We start from the raw sequence: 12844 nt of genomic DNA on the forward strand, positions 1-12844 counted from the left end.
GAGTTCTAGTCTACAGCCTTCAGCCAGTGTACTCAAGTCTACTCAGCCCAATGTGGGTGCTAAAAAGACTTAGAAACCAAAGCTAATCAACTAGCGTTGCCAGAAAGTTAACATAATAGAAGGGTCAGCTATGGTAAAAGAAATGACAGAAGCAAGTTTAGGCCTGTGGCCCTTAAATTTCAGTGTTTATCCATAAAGGACCTCTTTTTTCCCCACAATAAGGTGAAGCCTTTTATTCTACTCCACATTTTTTAAATTACAAGTACTTAAGGCAAATCAAATCAAAGGCTGAAATTGTTACCTCCACAGAATTTCTGGTTTGGCCACCCAGTACAAGAAAAATAGTAAAACGTTTTCCCCATCACCTGGCCGTAGAGGCAGTGTAAGAGTAGTCTACTGGTACTGAATCTATTGATTACTATGGAACACTCAAGATTTTCATTTAACTGCACAGTTGCTGTTTTTTTTAAAAAAACAATACCACCACCTGTATTAGATTGAGGTGTTTGCTGTTTTGTATTGAGTTGCATTGTCCTCCGTCCCCTCCTTTTCCAGTGCCCTCAGGCTCAGCACCATAACGTGTTTGTCTACAGGATTGACTTTTGTGTACTAGTTGCTGGGTGACATTTCTTTACTTTTTCTTTTCAATCTTGCAGGGCAAATAATTCAAAAAGACCAGGAAATCAAGGACCTAAAACAGAAGATAGCAGAAGTTATGGCAGTAATGCCCAGCATAACTTACACTGCGGCCACCAGCACACTGAGTCCTGTTTCCCCTCATTACTCTTCCAAATTTGTGGAGACCAGCCCTTCCGGACTTGATCCCAATGCCTCAGTTTATCAACCCCTGAAGAAGTAAAGGCCAGCTTTCAGTTTGTCACCCGGAAGACATTACACACAGAAAAATATCTTGCAGTCAAGATGAAACTTGTATTGTGTGAGACTGTACTGATTTATTGTTTAAAATAAAAAAATAAAAAAGAGGGAAGTGGGGGAAAAGAACCCCAATGTCAAGGTTCGGCTAGATCTGCCCATCAGTTTTTTCTTGTAAATTTTTAGAAAACCTCACAGAATGTTACACAGTTTTTTTTCTTGGCCAATGCATTAAAGGAAAAAGAACCCACAACTCTTGGTTTTCACATAGCAAATTCTGCCTTTTTTTAAAAAAAAAGTTTCCTCTTGAAATGACAAAAATAACATGGCACTCTGCTTGACTCTTAGCCCTTTCTATCTTCCCTTTTTTAAAAAACATAATGAAGCCAAAATGACAGATTAAGAGTTGAAATGATGGAAATGATAATGATGGAAATTCTTTAGTTATTTTTAGAGTGAAAGAGTTTAAGTGGTGAAACAAAGCTTTGATAATGTCAGTGTACTGCAGGGCAGGTGGGGGAAGGGGAAATATGTGCAGGAAATCAGTTTGCTTACCCCTTTAAGAGCCAAACCATATTTAAGGGGGCATCAGTTTTAAGGGAGGGCAATAAGGATTGCAGAAATGTAGATGATAATGTAACGTTGGTGGTTGGGTGAAGTGTTTCGTTTCTCAACTGCCAACAGTCTTATTCAACTGTGCCTTGGGGAGGGGGGGGGAAGACATTTCAAGAGGAAACTTAATTGTTTAAACAATTTTCTCCCCCTTTTGCTATCATCTAGCTTATAACGCCAAGCTCATTTTACAGAGTCTACTGCAGATTGTATATGGTAATCTAGGTGCCCTTTGCAATCCAAGTTTACATCTTTTTTGCTCGTTTGTTTTGGGTACAAATCCAACAGTGTTCACTGGATTAGGATATGCTGTAGAAGGCTCAACAGAAGCAGAGGGAGTGTTTTGGTGAAGGCGGAACTGTGCAATGTACTATATACAAGAGACTGTCAAGCTGGCTTATAAATAAAGCAGTTTGCAGGTTTTGTTTTGTTTTAATGTCAACTGCAATTATGCTTTACATCACCTCGTGTTCAGCAATTTAATTTTGATGGGGCTGACTAAATATCAGCAGTTGTGCCAAGGATTTTTTTTTAAAAAGAGTTTTTTTAAAAAAAAAACTCATAAATTGCACAAAGATTTAAGTTTAAATGTATATTGTGCATTGGTAGGAAAGTGTGTTGCACTGGCCACTTTCCCAGTGTTTAAGGTTTGGGTACAGGTGGGAGGGAGCATTGCGGGAGGGATACAAAATTGTATTAGTAACTAGCAGAATTATAAAATCAAACCGTTATGATTTTGCAAACATGCAGTGGACTCTGGAAGGACAAAGTTCTTTAAAAACAACAATTTTTAAACTTTCATATGAATTGGCAAGTATGCCTTGATTAAAAAAAGATGAGTAGGACAAGCAAGTCAATGAAAATAGTATTAAAAACCCATCATTTTTAATCAGATTCTTTTGAGGGAAAAAAAACTTCTAGCTTTAGCCAGGTGTGCATGTTGCTGTCATTTTGCATTTTTGAATCATCTTGTGTAATTGTCACCATGAAAGTGTTACTCAGAAATGTTTTCATCTTTGTGCAAAACATGGACTATTGTCACTGACTTTTTTGTGTTGAGGTTCCCCCATTTTTTATTTTTTTATTTTTACTTTTTTTGCTGCCTTTGGGGCACTACTTTTGTTGAAATACTCGGTCTTGGCTGCATTCTTTTTTTTTCTGTGGGGTTTACAAAAAATAAATAAATTTTCTTGCAGATAAAGTAGTTTTCTGCTTTTTTAAAATAAAATGTGGCCCAGATTATTGTGATTTATAGGCATGGCTTGTAGTACAAAAGAAAAAAGAAAAGAAGAGCACTTCCAGTCTCTCGCTGCTTTCGGGTAAGATTCAGTCACATACCAGCAATGGTAGACAGCGCAATTACAATCGATTGGACACTCTTGTGCAACAAACCACTTTCCCCCAAAAATGCGATAAGTGACAGGAAAATGCAAGTCTCCTGCATAAGCCCAATTTGAAATGAATAGGAGCTCAGCAAGAGCTTGGAATCCATCATGTGCTACAGATGTGCTCCTGTGTGTATATTCAAAAATAACATAAGTGGCCCACAAGTATGGAAATGACATAGCTAAAAGCAGAGTAGATGGAGAAACTATCAGAATTGGCCTTGACCATTCTGTACACTATAAACTAGTTCACATATTACATGCTTAGTGAGTGCCACCCAAAAGCCAGTTCCCATCAACAAGCTCCTTCCCACCAGCTGTGTCCTGAAGGACACTGGTTCCTGTCATCCTTATGAGATTTGAGCCAGTGTTAGATATCTGATCTTAGCAAAAGCAGCTCCCTGCCAGAGGAAATGGCTGTCTGGGCTGTTAGCATATGATGTGGCTGAACTTATCTAGAAATTTGGCACCAAACCATCCAGTAAAATTCAGCTTCTTCTTGCAATCTCTTAACCATGATTAGCACTAATCATGGTTTAGTGCATTAACCTCATTAAAATGCCAAATGTATTAGGTTACCAAGTTAAGCCCTTTTCCTAGAAGATGTTTGTATGAAGATAGCCAGTATGACTTGCTTGTGCCTAATCCTTAACAATGGTGTAGGTTTAGCCCTAACATTAAACCTTGCTTAAGGAAAACAAACCATGGCTGAGCAATATGTCTGCACAGACTTTTTGCATGTGCCTGGAGATTGACTAAATTTGGTTTGGATTTGAAGCAGACTCCAAGCTGCCACTTAATGGCCATCTCAACCTACATTTTCTGCTTGTACACATTACAAAATTGGCTCTACACTTTCAAAGGCAAGGGGATGGTGTGGAATGATTCCCTGGATGAATAAGGTGGACATTACATTGTTCCAATTAAAATTACAAGTTTAGAAGAGGTGAAAACTGTGAAGTGTGTTATGCATATCTTTTGTCCGTGGTGAGTAATTCATGGAAGGCTATCACTTTAGAGAGTGTAAACCACTTGGCCAGCTTCTGATCTCCAGATATTTGAACTGCTTGAAGTGAAAATGAAAATCTCTTCAACCTGGCACATCAACTTGTATTATCTGTTTTCCAAAATTGTGAAGCAGGCAGGACTGCAGGGAAGAGGGTGAGGGGAGGTTGGATTATGACAAATTTAGTTGATAATAGACTTCCAACAAAAGAGCTTCAAGTATTATGTTGACCTCAAAATGATTGACTTGCTTGGAAATGAATCCAAGTGAAGAGAATGCCCCTGTCAGCTTTACTTATCACATTCATTATGCATGTATCTCAATTAAGCCTTTTTTCAGTGAAATCTGAAGGATTAATGTTCTGTTCATAGCTCTGACAAAAAAAATCCTTTCCCCCTCCCAATCCTTTTCTAAAGCCCTATATAAAGATTCTGACAAAAGACTGATGAATTACATTCACTGCTAGTCCTACTCAGAGTAGACCCATTGAAATGAATGAATTGAATTACATGAATTAATGCTCAGTAGAAAGTAGTAGGACTAAATACCATCCTGAGCAACAAACTTGTTCCAAGGCGTGGGAGTCCTTGGATTTCCCCCCGTTTTACACATCAGAGTTCAAATTGGGAGCAAAGCTGTGAAATAGGCGCTATTTTCCTGCATCACAGGGGCTACCAGTTGGACAAGGGAACTACAGAGAACTAATTTAAACTGGGGCACTTGCATTGCAGCCCAGAATCCCCCTGTCCTGGGAGGAATCCGGTGATGTCAGAGAGCCAGTCCCATGCCACCGCTTGCTATACAAAGTTTCTAGAACTGTTCTATTCCTTAGTCTGGGTCACTTTTCATAGACAGAGGCCACCAGAGTCTTCCTACCTGCCACAAGGTACATGCTTGACTTAGATAGGTGAACCTGGCAATTCTCCTTTCTCCCCATTCCTCATTTTTCCAATCTTAATTTCAATTATCCACATTTCTACATCAGTTTGAGATTCTTTTTTTTCTAAACTCATGAAAATTCATCAGAATTTATGTCAAATTTCTAATATACACAATTTTGCAAAGCAATTTTCCCTAATATAAAGCATTTTCTGTTGTTTTCACTAACATACATTCTATGCATATTTACATAGCATATGCTTTTTTGTGCACATTACGTGGCTGGAGAAGTGCCTTGCTAAATTTGGAGATGTGCAAATTTCAAGAGATGGCTGTGTTTCAGTTCAGATACTGTTTAGGAAAGTGCGAATTAGATATATTTGCCTTTAAATGTGATCTGAATCAAATTTCTCCCCCATCCCTATGCCTGACTTTGAATCTGAATTCTGAAAAGGGATTATTTCCTTTGTTTTATGTATTATTAAAATATATCAATTTTGTTTAAATATTTTCCTTCAAAGTAGCCAACAACATTAAAACACACACACGTGCGCGCACACAAGCAAAGATCAAATGGTAAGCAGAAAGCAGCAGAAAATAAAATCCCCACTAGGATGGCTCAGAGATGAAATGGCTGACGAATTAACACCTTTGTTGCTTTTGTCACCAGAAGGTCAAAAGTAAAGGGGCACAACAAACTACCTGGAACATCAATTCCAAAGCCTCAGTGCCACTGTGGGAAAGGTTCTCTGATCCTCGCCCATACTGGAGGATTCCCCATAAAAGGAACCAGGAGCAGGGCCTCCAGAGAGGTTCCTGTGGGAGATGGCAGTTCTGTGGGTATCTACCTGCACCAGCCTTTCCCAACTAGTGGGCCACCAGATGTTGTTGGACCACAATTCCCATCTTTCCTGACCATTGGCAATGCTGGCTGAGGCTGATGGGAGTTGTGGTCCAACAACACCTGGTGGCCCACTAGTTGGGAAAGGCTGACTTGCACCCAGACCACAGGGCAAATGTGGGGAATCTTTGGCCCTCCAGGTATTGCTGAACTACAGCTCCCATCAGTCCTAGCAAGCCTGACCAATGGCCAGGGATGATGAGAGCTGTAGTTTAGCCACATCTGGACGGCCCAAAGTTCCCCACAGCTGCCCTGAGGTGCCCACATGTTGTATCCAACTAGGTTCTACTCAGAGTAGACCCACTAAAATTCATGTACCTAAGTTAGTCATTTCTATTAATTGAAATGAGTCTATTCTGAACAAGACTAGTATTGGATACAACTTCATTTATCTTATTTTACAGAGGACAGCCCTTTATTTGAAAGGGTGTCTGGTCCAAATCTAATTTAAATATAAAGAACCATAGTCCTAGCCAGAGTAGACTAATTGAAGTTCATGGACATAACTAACTGAGGCTCATTCATTTCAGTGGATTTACTCTGTCTCTGAGTAGGACTTAGCTGAGTACAATCCCTGGTCACAGTGTTCCCCACTATGGTGACAAAGATTTCTATTTAAATTATAGCAGTAATTTCAATAGGTGCATCTACATGTAAATTAGCATTTGCAAATGTATGTAAATATGTGCCTTTTTTCTCATGATGAATTTCCTCTTTTTTTTACAAAGTGCAAGCAGCCACCCTACACGACTGTTAAGCATTTTAAAAGTAAAGGCCAAGCCATTGAATCGGATCCAGAACAAATTGAGATGGGGGGAAGGTTTGAGGAGTCACAAAAGGATATTGACATCACAATGGGGTACCTATGGACAAATTGGGGGTGGGGCCTAGAAGGCTACCAAAAAAAGGTTTGGGGCATCATAGCGGAGGATCTATGGCACATGTCAGTAAAGTGTGTGTATGTGTATATATATAGATATAAAACTTAATTTTTTTACCACTGAACACTAAAGTCAGGATCATTCAGACCATGGTATTCCTGATCTCTATGTATGGATGTGAAAGTTGGACAGTGAAAAAAGCAGATAAGAGAAAAATCAACTCATTTGAAATGTGATGTTGGAAGAGAGCTTTGCAGATACCATGGACCGTAAAAAAGACAAATAATTGGGCATTAGAACAAATTAAACCAGAACTATCACTAGAAGCTAAAATGATGAAACTGAGGTTATCATACTTTGGACACATAATGAGAGGACATGATTCACTAGAAAAGACAATGATGCTGGGAAAAACAGAAGGGAGTAGAAAAAGAGGAAGACCAAACAAGAGATGGATTGATTCCATAAAGGAAGCCACAGACTTGAACTTATAAGATCTGGTTTTTAACAGATGCTCTTGGAGGTCACTGATTCATAGGGTCGCCATATGTTGTAATCAAGTTGAAGGCACATGACATTTTTAAAAAAGGTAAAAAAATCTCTTTAAACAGTCATGTAATGTCAGCCAATACTTTCCCCATATTGTTAAAATGGGAAGTGAGGTTAAAAAAACAAACACAGCAGCTCACCTAATTCCATTTTATGAAATTCTGGTCAAGGCTCAGATTTGAACCCAGAACTTTGTGGTTTATAGTCTTAGCCATTATACTCATTGGTGCCTTGCTAGCGGAACCAGGCTTTCTCTAGGCTCCCCTAGCTTGTCCCACTACTCACTGTCCCTTCCAGAAAGGTGCAAAGTTGTGCTCCACCTGCTTCACTGTTGCTCCATGCTCAGTTTTGTGATCTTGCCATGTGCTCATGCATGACTTAGCAGTATGGGGAACACTTCCCTAATACAGCTGCATCTGCTTAAGGCATTGCCGCAAAAGAGGAAATGCATCACCAAAATAAGAGGATAAAAAGAGGGCCATAAAATAGGCATACGCTAATTTATATGAACAGAGGCACATTTTAGAAATCATAGTTTAGACAGGAATATAATACATCTCACCATAGCGCTGAAGGCTGCAAGCAGGTGACCTGTGTGCCTTCTCAGTCTGTGGTCCAGGCACTAATCATCGATGGGCAACCAATCTCAAGCCCCCTCACACCTCCTTCTTATGGTCCTTTATCTTTAAATTGGACAGCCCTTCAAATAGAGAAGATGTGGGGAAGCTGTGGTCCTCCATATGTTGCCATACTACACTTTCCATCATCCCTGGCCAGTGGCTCTGCTTGCTGGGGCTGATGGGAGATGCAGTTCAGCAGTATCTGGAGGGCCAAAGTTTCCCCACGTCTAAAATAGGGGACTGTCAAATAAGACACATGGCCACCCTACAGACTTGAACAATGACCAGACTAAAAACCTAGTGATGAGACAGGATCCTCCATGGCACCTGAGCGAAGCAGGCTAGCCTAGGAGATGTACAGTCCACCCATATAGAATCTCAGGACATCCTGGTAACTATGGATGGGAGGTCACTTTATACCAGCATACCTCAGGAACAAGGAATAGATATTATCCAGTATACATTAGATAAAAGGACAGATAGACTTCCTCCCGCACATTTCCTTTGCACATTGGCAGAAATAGCCATGTGTAAGAATTATTTTAAATTTGGCAATTCTTTTTATTGGCAGATTAAAGGGGTGGCTATGGGATGCCCCATGGCCTCAGAAATAGCCAATTTGTACATGGGATCCTTTGAAAAAGATATTACTGCAGCCTCAAGTCTTTTTTTCGAACAGCTTGTATGTTGATGGAGATTCATAGATGATGTGTTTCTAATTTGGAGGGGAGCAGTTGAACATCTGTGTGACTTTTTTGAATGGATAAACTGCAGGAGTGTTCACATCCAGCTTGATTTCCATTACAGAAATTAATTTTCTTGATTTGTTAATTAGGAAACAAGGTGATCATTTGTGAACTTCTATATGCAGGAAACCCACAGATAGAAACAGCTATCTAAGGTTTGACAGTTCTCACCCCAAACCACTAAGACAGAACTTACCCTACAGCCAGTTTCTAAGGATTAAACATAATTGTTCTTCTGAAAAGGATTTTATACAGCAATCCCAGATTTTTTGGGGGGGAGGGAATCTATATGAGAGGGGTTATCCAAAGAATATAGTAGAGGATAACTTTAGGAAAGTTTCCCTTAAAAAACTCACAGACCTTTTGCAACCCATGTTTAAAAGAGCTTCTGGTCGCTTAAATTGCAATTTGACCTTTAAACATGTTACTAATAGATTACAAAGTAGCATTAAAAGGCACTGGCATGTTATACAACATATCCCTGGTTGTCATGAGAAACCAATGATTTCCTTCAAAAGAACTAAGAACTTGAGGGATATTTTGATCAGAAGTGAATGTAGGGATAACAATCACCCGAACGTTAATTCCATACTGGGCACAATTGCACTTAAGGGTCACCATCCCTGTGGACACTGTGCCTATTGCAGATTTATGTGCAAGATGACAGAGTTTGTTAATCCTGTCAGTCATAAAAAATACACTTCGAATCAATTCTCCACGTGTAACACTGCCAATGTCATTTATGCAATTCAGTGTAGTTGCCAGAAATTTCACATAGGTCAAACATCAAGAAATGTCAAGAAACGTATAGGGGAACATATTAGTAACATCAAAAACAAGAGATCTGGGGCTCTCTTGGTGGAACATTTTACAAGATGCCATCATTCCTTTGTTGACTTTAAATTTGGGGTGTTAGAAAAAATAAGTATGAACAAAAGCCAAGTTTTATTAAGGAGAGAAATAGCTTGGATTTTGGAACTGAAAAAGCTGACTCCTAGTGGTCTCAATGAGGGGTTAGAACTTCCTCTTTTGTGAATCTCACCAAATATTGATGTTCCCTTTCATGTTCTTTTGCCTCAGTTGTATGTAATTCCCTATTATACCTGCAATCAGGCACCTGGGTTTGTGTATATATATGAGCATGCTCAGTGAATGCTTCTTTGTGGTCATTATCATTGTGAGTAGATTTGCTGGAGAAGAATATTTTAAGACTCATTTATGTAAGTAAAAATTTTTTTTTCACAGATGTATTATGGCTTTATCCTGTATGAAATTCTTATACAATAATACAGTGTATTCTTATGATTTTGTTCACAGCCCCTGACAAAGGCCAAATCACTGAGTGGCCGAATTGTGTTGGGCTTTTGTCATAATAAATATATTTTTTCAAGCATATTGGGGTTCCCCCCCTTTTCCCCTTCCTTTTGCTTTTGGATGCTTGCCACCTTTTGCTGCTGGCTGGTAGGAGCCTGCTGATCTGGATCCCAAAGCACTACATAGAGAGCTGTGATAGTCAGGGGTTCCTTCCCCCTGGCCAAGAGCAGGGAACCAGATTCAGTCAGTGGACTGGAGCCTTACCTTTCCCACCCCCTGCAGGCTATGTTTGATAGGTGGATAGGGCCATCCTCTTGTCAGTCACCTGACATGACAGTGACATCAGATGAGCCATTTTCCTTTGCCCGCACAAGGAGGCCCTCCTTATGTCCTGCCACCAGGAGTCATACATTATGTGGCAGGGCCTCCTCCATGGTGCCCCCCGCCAGCTGTGAAACTCCCTTCTACACTTTCCCCCTCCCCTTGCATTTACAGGTCAGCTTAAAACATAGCTATTTGCTCTGGCCTTTGGAAGATGTTCATGTTCACCTGAAATGTGAGGTTCATGATGGATTGTAATGCGGATTTTTTTCCTACTCTCATTTGTTATTGGTTTTTATTTTTAAATGTAGTGTTATTGTTCCCCACCCTGAGATCTCTGGACAAAGGGCAGGCAATAAATATTTTAAATAAGTAAAAAAAATGCAAGTATTTAGGAAACAGGAGTCGTATCCTTTAGAACAGAGTTTAGCCAATGTAACAGCCTCCAGATGCTGTTGGATTCCAACTCCTATCAGCCCCAGCCAATGGGGCCAATAGTCAGGGATGATGGGAGCTGGAGTCCAACAATATCTGGAGGGCGCCACATTGATGACCCCTGCTTTTGAAAGGAAGCATGGTGCAGTGGTTAGAGCTGAGCCCTCAGAATAGGGAGACCCAGGCTCAGTCCTCTTTTTTCCCTCTCCTCAACCCCTGCCCTGAATCTCACTGGGTGATCTAGGGCCAGTCATTATCTCCCAACCTAGCCTAACTCACGGATTATTGTGAGGATGAAATGGGAGGGGAGATGCTTGAATGCCACCCTGCACTCCTTGGAGGAAGGGTGGGAGAAAATGCTGTAGAAAAAACAGATAGCCTTACCAGAACAAATAGGAAAAGTCTGTGATGTTTTCCTTCTTTTGACAGAACAGCCAAGCTAGTGTTATAACTGGCTCACAATACTAATTAGTATTGATTTTTAAAAGAAAAAAGAAAAGAAGAAAAAGGGAGCAAATCTGAAATTTCTTTGTACCTTAATTGATTCCCATTTCTACTGCTATGCTGCCTGATAAAAACCACAGAAGTGTTTTTGGCAAATCATCTTTAAAAAGAAGGTGGGGGAGGATGGAGAAACTAATCTAATCTAGTTGAAAAGGAAGCTGTTTCCCACGTTTTATTTCCAAATTTTCAAACTCCGGCAGTTTGAGCAAAGCAACTGGTTTTGGCCTGTGTTGTAAGAAGGAACAAATCTTCCTTTCCTCTACTTAGCAGCTTTTGAAACCTTCTCTTTCTCTACAGATTGGAAGGAAGCGTCTTGCATAATTATTGCAATTATTTTCCCTCTAAATTTAGGCTGGATGGGAATAAATGAATAGCTCAAAAAGAAATGAAAGCTATACTTGGACAAGGATGTTTTAATCCATATTTGGAAACATGCTGGGTGTTTGGAAAGGTGACATGAATTTTGGAAATTGCTGCAGTTGGTTCAGGTTTGTCTGTTCTTAACTTAGAACCATAACGATGTTTGTGTGCTGGTTATATCTAAATATATAAATGTAGCAGCATAAGCATTCAAGCTTAGAGGTGTATAATTTTGTATGTGATGGAGTGCTGGCCCCTCTAAGTGCTCCATTATTTTATTTTATTTTAAAAACAAAACATATGTAATTGGGGAAGGACTGCACCTTAACAGAAGAGCATCTACTTTGCAAGCAGGAGGGGAAGGACCATGGCTCTGTGGAAGAGCATCCGCTTTGCATGCAGAAGGTCTCAAGTTCAGTCCCAGGCATCTCCAGGTAGGGCTGGGAGAGACAACAACAGTCATTGTTGGCAGTACTGAGCCTGATGAACCAATAGGTCTGGCTCAGGATAAGGCAGTTTCCTATATTCTTAAACAGGGCTGGGAGAGACCCCTTTCTGAAACCCTGGAGAGTCACTGCCCATAAGTGTTGATAGTATTGAACTAGATGGATCAATGGGTCTGACTCCGTATCAGGCAGCTTTCTATGTTCCTAAGCTCCCGGATCCAATCCCCAATGGCATTTCTAGGTAGGACTGGGAATGTTCTCTGCCTGAAACCCTGGAGAGCCACTGCCAATCAGTGTAGATAGTATTGAACTAGATGGATCAATGGTCTGACTCAGTATAAGGCAGCTTTCTGGATTCCTAAGTTTTAAATGCTAGTCCTTATAATAGGAAGAAAGTGGCTGAAACTGCAGCAGCAGGAATTCAGATGGAGTTGGGGGGGGAATAGTTGAGCTTGACAATGCAGAAAAAATAAATGTTGGACCTACCAGAGCCCACCCCCCTCATTCCCTAAGCACAGCCAAGACTCAGTTCTCTGTGATCATCCTACGTAAGCACAGAATTTCCTCCAGGATGCAGGGCTCCACATGGTGAGAATCTAAAAGATCCTGTGCCTTAAGGCTGTGAAGATGCCCTTGAGAGAAGATAGACAATGCTTTGTAAAATCTCAGAATATAGAGCATAAATGGGGGAAAGAGGAAGTGAAAGATGTTAAGTAGGACTTCTTGTGGTACATTTTGCCCCTTACAACATCAGCAGCAGCAGCATTTATTCATCAATTAAAGTGTCTCAAAATGACTATTACAAAAGCATGCATAACACAAAATTTGAAGTGTGAAATACATCAAAAAAATAAAAAAACATTATTGACTAAAAATTCTCATCCTACAATAACATACAAATATAAATAACACCACTCTACTAACAAATGAACACCAGTATAAGGATTGGGTATCATCCTACCCTAGGTCCCCAATTAAGAGTCAAATGCCTGGGTGAACACAAATGTTGTTG

General features: G+C 40.1%; 2 protein-coding genes across 4 annotated transcripts in view; both read left to right on the forward strand.

Moving 5' to 3' along the window:
* The window catches only part of MACO1 (macoilin 1), an 83837-nt gene extending 81928 nt beyond the window's left edge, over positions 1–1909 (forward strand). Inside the window, exon 11 of the mRNA XM_061597337.1 lies at positions 657–1909. Coding sequence (XP_061453321.1) covers positions 657–859 — 203 coding nt within the window. The 3' untranslated portion in view covers positions 860–1909. The remainder of the gene's footprint in view (positions 1–656) is intronic.
* Positions 1910–9610: 7701 nt separating this feature from the next.
* LDLRAP1 (low density lipoprotein receptor adaptor protein 1) overlaps positions 9611–12844 on the forward strand; it is a 182976-nt gene continuing 179742 nt past the window's right edge. For 2 of the 3 annotated variants that reach the window (XM_061596583.1, XM_061596586.1), the window contains exon 1: positions 9622–9672. The gene's annotated coding sequence lies outside the window, so the exon portion shown is untranslated. Of the gene's footprint in view, positions 9673–12844 lie in introns of all 3 variants that reach the window. The other variant, XM_061596584.1, reaches the window with a different exon arrangement.

Source organism: Rhineura floridana, chromosome 15, assembly GCF_030035675.1.
Source record: "Rhineura floridana isolate rRhiFlo1 chromosome 15, rRhiFlo1.hap2, whole genome shotgun sequence".
Classification (NCBI taxonomy): Eukaryota; Metazoa; Chordata; class Lepidosauria; order Squamata; family Rhineuridae; genus Rhineura; species Rhineura floridana.